The 7178-nt window shown below is 45.6% G+C and overlaps 1 protein-coding gene across 1 annotated transcript; it reads right to left on the bottom strand.

Moving 5' to 3' along the window:
* Positions 1-492: 492 nt before the first annotated feature.
* LOC116650014 (uncharacterized) lies at positions 493-6761 on the bottom strand. Its single transcript, XM_032433351.2, has 2 exons — positions 1249-6761; positions 493-1188 (listed from the first exon to the last, which is right to left on the bottom strand). The coding sequence occupies exons 1-2, from the start codon at positions 6035-6037 to the stop codon at positions 737-739; spliced, it is 5241 nt and encodes a 1746-aa protein (XP_032289242.2). The 5' UTR covers positions 6038-6761; the 3' UTR covers positions 493-736.
* Positions 6762-7178: the final 417 nt, after the last annotated feature.

Here is a 7178-nt window from a genome sequence, read left to right as displayed (position 1 = left end):
TGATTTTGCCCATATATGAGAAAACTAATAAGTGCCGAGATTGGTCACGATATCTTAAGAAACAAAATTTTTTTTAATACAACTTAATTTTCGACCACTCGTTCCTAGGCAGCTATATTATATACTGGTCCGATCATAATATGATTTTGGCCATATATGAACATAATAAAACTAATATGTTCCGAGTTTGGTCAAGATATCTTGAAAGACAAAATGTTTTGTCATACAACTTAATTTTCGACCAATCGTTCCTATGGCAGCTATATTATATACTGGTCCGATCATAATATGATTTTGCCTATATTTGAGTATAATAAAACTAATTGTGTAGTTGCAAGCTTTTTTGCAACCAATTAATTCTAACTGCTTGTGCAGCGAAATTCAAACACTTAGATTAGTTTTCAAATGGATTTATTTGCCGCGCAGGGCACTTATTAGAATTTATAAGTTTTAAATTGTTGCTTGGCAGCCAACTCGAATTAGTTGTGCCTAGGTTGCGATCAAAACGAACGACTGACTGGTTATGACAATATGTAAAGCGAATCGAAACGAAACTCCAATAAGACGCTCGCCGGTTAGAGCGAAGGGCAGCAATGCAAGCAAAGCAATTCAGAAGGAGAGTGGACAGCAGCTTACAAAGAGCGCGCAAAAAAAACTATTTGCTCTTAGGCTGTAATTATGATTGTTATTTTCTGCTGTTGGATGATGTCCGCAGCCGTCGGTGTTATCTCTGCTGTTACTTGACCAAACATTCTCCCCCCGTTGGAAGGCAAGGGCTTTCAACATCATCCTGTTTGGGCAGCAAACACAGCTTTCGTACAGCTCTACGTATGACTCCAGTCGCAGTTTGAAGCACAGCAACTCTGGATACCCCATCAGATCCAGAGATCAGCTCTTGCACTCTGGCGAGTGGCCACTTCAGCGGCGGTAGATTCTCATCCTTTACAAGGACAACATCGTTAATGGAGAGTCCAGGCTGAGGAGTGCGCCATTTGGAGCGCTGTTGAAGAAGCGTCAAATACTCTTCGCGCCAACGGGCCCAGAATACTTGTTGGAGATATGTGACGCGCTGAAAATAATTAAGCCGATTGAAGTTAAGCTGCCTTAGATCGGGCTCAATGTATGATGAAGATGGCGCTGTACCCAGGAAGTGTGCGGGTGTCAAGACGTCAAGATCACCTGGATGCTCTGAAAGTGGAAGTAATGGTCGAGAATTAATAATTGCCGTGATGTGGCAGACGAGCGTACGCAGCGAATCGAAATCCAAAATGGAAGAGCAAACAGATCGATAAAAGTGGTGCTTAGCAGTCTTCACAGCGGCTTCCCATAGTCCACCAAAGTGCGGAGAGCGAGGAGGGATGAACAACCATTCAATTGATTCGGTTAGGCAAAACTCGTTAACGGCCTTGACATGCTCGTCTCTCAGGAACAGGCGGTTCAGATCTGCTAGTTCGTTCTTGGCACCTACGAAGTTTGTCGCATTGTCAGACCAGATCCTTGAAGGTCGAGAGCGAGTCAGGATGAAACGTTTTAGGGCGTTTAGAAACGATGTTGTGGACAAGTCCTTTACAAGCTCTAAGTGCACCGCCTTTGTAGCGAAGCATATGAACAGACTGATATAGCATTTCACTGGTGGCCTGTTGCGCACTTCGTTCTTGTAGTAAAATGGTCCACAGTAATCAACGCCAGTGACCATAAAGGGATACGATGTATTAAGACGATCAGCTGGTAGGTCTGCCATTATATGCTCGGCCAATCGTGGCTTGGCACGAAAACAGATTATGCATTTGGCAACAATACTGGAGACTGTTTTTCGACCGCCAATGGGCCAGTACTGGAGCCGAATCGAAGACAATAAAGCGCGAGGTCCAGCGTGTAAGTTTCGTTTATGAAAGTAAACTATGATTGCTCGCGTCACAGGATGCTGACGGGGCAATATAATCGGATGTCGCGCTGAGAAGTCCAACGACGAGTTTTTCAGCCGTCCACCGATGCGAAGTAGGCCGAAGTCGTCAAGGAATGGTGCAAGAGAGGCCATTGAGCTAGACGGTTTGACATGCCTTCCTTCCTTCAATGCCTTGTAGTCATCGCTGAGAGTAGCCATTTGCACTGACCGCAGCAACCAATGTGTGCCATGATGCAAGTGGTCAACGGTTAGTTCAGCTCCTCGGATTCGATTTACAAATTTGTAAACATAAGCAAAGACCCGCTGCAGCTTGGAAAACGAATTGATGAACTTGCAACCAATCGAGAGATCCGGTTGCGCTGCAGTTCCGAGGAGTACCTTGTGTCGAAGTTCTGGTAAGGATTCGACAGGTACACAGGAGGCAGGCCACTCTTCCTTTCCCTTACTGAGAAAACTCGGACCATGGGCCCATAATGGAGACCGGAAGAGCTCACTAGGCAGCGCTCCTCGTGAAATTATATCCGCCGGGTTTAATTCGGTGGGAATATGATGCCATTCCATTCCAGTGGTGAGCTCTTGGATGGCTGCGACTCGGTTGGCAACGAAAACATTGAATTTCGAAGCATCATTGCGAATCCAAGCCAAAGTCACGGCAGAGTCTGACCAACAGTAATACCGACAGTCGAACACTTTCATTTGGCATATTTCGCTGAGAAGTTGAGCCAGTAATGCAGCTCCGCAGAGTTCCAGCTTTGGTACCGTGATGGTTTTCACAGGCGCGACACGCGATTTGGAGCATAAGAGACGCACGCTGGTGTTGCCATTGCACTTTGAGACTGTATAGACGCATGCTCCATAAGCGCTTAGGCTGGCATCACAAAATCCGTGAATCTCCACTGTACTGTCTGATGAGAGTGCTCGACGGGGATACTGGAATTGCTGAGTATACTCAAAATCAGCGCAGAAGTTGACCCAGGCTGTGCTTAAGTGTACGGGCAGGCTCTCATCCCAGTCCAGCTTTTCTCTCCAGAGATCCTGCATAAAAATTTTCGATTTTGTTATTACGGGACCAACAAGACCAAGGGGGTCGTAAAAGCGAGCAATTGCGGAGAGTATTGACCGTTTTGTCAGTCTGGAGGGCAACCTCAGTGGAGAGAAGGAGAAAAGGAAACAGTCTGAAGCGGGATCCCAAACGAGGCCTAACGTTTTCGTGATGTCACTGCCATCGTCAAACTTAAGCAGCGTTTCTCTATCCTCTTCCGGTATGTTTTGGAGTACAGATGTGTCGCTAGAACACCATTTGCGCAGCCTAAAGTTCCCCTTGGCGAGTAGTCCAGATGTTTGTTTCAATATCTCAATTGCTTCTTGAACACAGCTACCACCAGAAATGAGGTCATCCACGTAGAAATCTCTTTTAACAATGTCAGAGCCAATAGGGAAAGTTTTTTGCTCATCCATGGCCAGTTGGTGCATAGCTCGCACTGAGAGAAACGATGCTGGTTTTGTGCCGTAGGTGACGGTGTCTAATTTGTAAATCTGTATCTTCTGATGCTGAGACTCACGCCACAAGATACATTGAAAATAACTGTCTGCGGGTTCGACTCGTACGCATCGATACATTTTGCATATATCGCCTGTCAGGGCGACTGCAAATGTACGAAACCGCATCAGTATCGAAAACAGCTTCGGTTGGATGGTAGGACCTGCCATCAGTGCATCATTCAGCGAGTGTCCAGAGGTAGTAACTGCTGAGCCATCAAACACGACCCTTAGCTTGGTTGTAGTGCTATCCTCCTTCAGCACGCAGTGATGTGGCAGGTAGTACTTGCATTGGCCCAGTGCAGCTGAGGTAACAAGTGACATGTGACCCAAGTCAAGATACTCCTTGATAAATGCTGCATACTGGGGTTTCAATAGTGGATTACGGTCTAGTTTTCTTTCTAAGTTCAGGAATCGACGAACCGCCTGTTGATAGGAGTCACCCAGCGGATACATGCCTAGACGTAGCGGTAAACGAACTGAATAGTCGCCAGTCGACAGACGTTTAAAATTGGCCTGAAAGTGTGCCTCACAGTCGCGTTCCTCCTTGTTTGGTAAGGACTCAGGGTCGGTGCAGCATTCCAATTCCCAAAAACGACGGATTAATTCATCAATCTGTGTATTAGGCTGCAGATGCGAGTCAACCAGCAGATCTGGATTCTCCATTGATCTCATGGCCATGAATGATGATTTTCCAGCATGTGAGGCACCTCCCGTAGCCACCCAACCAAGGCGAGTCTTTTGCAATATCGGCAGTCCAGCAGCTAGTTTAATCTGGCCGACGCATAGCAGATCGAAGAACAGACTGGCTCCAATCAACATGTCGATTTGCTGAGATTTAAAGAATTCAGGATCAGCTAGTTGTATATTTGATGGAATGTTCCATGATGCAGGGTCAAGAGTGAAGCCAGGCTGATTATCGGTGATGGATGGTGCAATCAAGGCCGGGATGCATGTGGAGTACTCCGACACTCGAGATTTGACATTGATGTTGACCGAAAACCCATCGGACGCAAATGCTGCATCACCAATGCCAGAGACGATTGCTGTTGACTTGAATTTGCGCAGCTGGAGCTGATGAGCAAGACGAGAGGTGATGATGTGCAACTGCGACCCAGAGTCGAGCAACGCACGGCAAGGCACCAAGGAGCCAGCGCGATTTTTCACGTTGATGACGGCAGTGGCAAGCAGGACCACATCGTGCTTGAGATGCTGGGCGGTAGTGAGAGGCGAAGATAAAAGTGCCGCCAAGGTGTTTTGGGATGACGAATAAGTTTCGGTATCTTGAGCATTGTTTGGGCTAGAAGCAGCGATGTGACTGCTTGTGTTGCCAAGATGCAACAAGCTATGATGTTTGCTTCCACAAACTCTGCAAGCGCTGGAGCCGCAGACTCTCAGCTGATGTCCCCTTTGCAGGCAGTTTAGGCACAGCGCAAGCCGCTTGGCTTCGTGAAGGCGCAGCAAGGGCGATAAATTTGCGAATTGCAAACATTTATAAATAGAGTGGCCTGCGACTTCACAAAACACACAAGCACTCGTTCCATTCCTAGTCACTACAAACGTTCTTCTACTACTGTTGTTCTGGCCCACCTGGGAGCTAGGCGTGTACATTGCCGTAGCGTGATCCGCATTTTCCAGCCTTTGGCAACGCCTCTCTATGAAGGTTGTAAACCGCTCGCATGATGGTATGACGTCCAACGGCGCATCATCCTCCCAGCTAGCCTGCGTAACGCTATCTAGTTTTTGCAGCAACGTATGTACTATGACGCAACCGGCGATCTGTTCCACACTGCCCATCGATTTTAAAGCACGTAGATGAGAGTTGAGCTTATCTGAAAATTCGCGCAGCTGTGCAGTCGCGCCCTTGTCCACCTTTCTCAAACCCAAAATTTCAGAGATGTGTGCCTGAAAAATAAGACGCTTGTTATTAAAACGCTTATCAAGCAGTTCTAAAGCGGCAGCATAATTTGCGTTTGAAATTTCCAATGAGCGAATTGTATCCAGCGCTGTTCCTTTAAGGCATGACCGTAGATGCTGGAGTTTTTCAATGTTGGTCAAATACGGATCCTTGTCAATGACCGTGGTGAACAGGTTCGAGAAATCGGCCCATTCTGTGTAGCCTCCACTAAACTCCGGCAATTTAAGTTGAGGCAATCGAGAGTGGTTTGGAACAACAAAGGTAGAACGCGAGTCATCGGCTGCGGCTGAATTGAAGGTGGAACAATGCGGAATCTGCTGAACCTTGCTTCGATTTCCGCGCTCGCGTTGAAGGGACAGCCGTAGCTGCCTAATAGTTGACTCAAAACTTGTCTGAAGATCCTCATCAACGCTGGCATGATCCACCTCCAACAAACCATCACAGACTATCTCAAATTTCGCCTGCAAGTCAGATGCCATGCTTATGTAATCTTGCAGCTCGTAGTCATCAACATCGCGAAGTCGAGCGGGATCAAGTTCCGAGGACAATCTATTGAGTCGATCAGTTAAATTCTTGATCTTTATTTTAAAAACAGCAGCCTGGGTTCCAACCGCCACTTGACTAGCTGATGTCGCCTCATCATTTCCATTTGCACTTGCACCTTCATCAAACATTATGAATGTAGCGCACAACAAGGTTCACACAGCCGAACTACAATACAAGTCTGATCGCGCAAGTGTTCGTTCGAGCGAGATAGCGTATAGCGGGTTATAGCGCGCAACGATTAGCGGGGATTTGCTACGGCGTTTATGTATAACAACCAACTGTATGCAGATGCGCAAGCAAACGGCTCACCACACAGCTTTGCCCGAACTGATAACTGTCCGTTGACACGACAAGAACGAAGTACAAGAAAAAATAGAAAAAATGAAAGAAAGAAAATTCACGTCGGGGTCACCAAAATGTGTAGTTGCAAGCTTTTTTGCAACCAATTAATTCTAACTGCTTGTGCAGCGAAATTCAAACACTTAGATTAGTTTTCAAATGGATTTATTTGCCGCGCAGGGCACTTATTAGAATTTATAAGTTTTAAATTGTTGCTTGGCAGCCAACTCGAATTAGTTGTGCCTAGGTTGCGATCAAAACGAACGACTGACTGGTTATGACAATATGTAAAGCGAATCGAAACGAAACTCCAATAAGACGCTCGCCGGTTAGAGCGAAGGGCAGCAATGCAAGCAAAGCAATTCAGAAGGAGAGTGGACAGCAGCTTACAAAGAGCGCGCAAAAAAAACTATTTGCTCTTAGGCTGTAATTATGATTGTTATTTTCTGCTGTTGGATGATGTCCGCAGCCGTCGGTGTTATCTCTGCTGTTACTTGACCAAACACTAATAAATGCCGAGTTTGGTCAAGAAATCCTGAAAAACAAAATGCTTTTAATACAACTTAATTTGCGATCAATCGTTCTTATGGCAGCTACATGATATAGTGGTCTAATCTTAATATGATTTTGCATATATATGAGAAGTATAGTTACACTAATAAAAGCCGAGTTTGGTCAAGTTATATTGAAAAACAAAATCTTTTTCATTCAACAAACTAATTTAGGACCGATCGTTCCTATGGCAGCTATATTATATAGTGGGCCGATCTTAATATGATTTCGCCTCTATGTGAGGAGTATAGTAGAACTTACAAATACCGAGTTTGGTCAAGAAATCTTGAAAAACAAAATGTTTTTCATTCAACAAACTAATTTGCAACCGATCGTTCCAATGGCAGCTATATGATATAGTGGTCCAATCTTAATATG

Source organism: Drosophila virilis, unplaced genomic scaffold (genome assembly GCF_030788295.1).
Source record: "Drosophila virilis strain 15010-1051.87 unplaced genomic scaffold, Dvir_AGI_RSII-ME tig00001701, whole genome shotgun sequence".
Lineage (NCBI taxonomy): Eukaryota > Metazoa > Arthropoda > Insecta > Diptera > Drosophilidae > Drosophila > Drosophila virilis.
This window is presented reverse-complemented; position numbering and strand designations above follow the sequence as displayed.

Excerpts from the sequence above, each read along its gene's own strand:
- LOC116650014 (XM_032433351.2), bottom strand. The coding sequence starts at position 6,037 with ATGTTTGATGAAGGTGCAAGTGCAAATGGAAATGATGAGGCGACATCA. Across the intron at positions 1,189-1,248 it reads TTTGGATTTCGATTCGCTGC|AGCATCCAGGTGATCTTGAC; the intron begins GTACGCTCGTCT and ends TTCCACTTTCAG.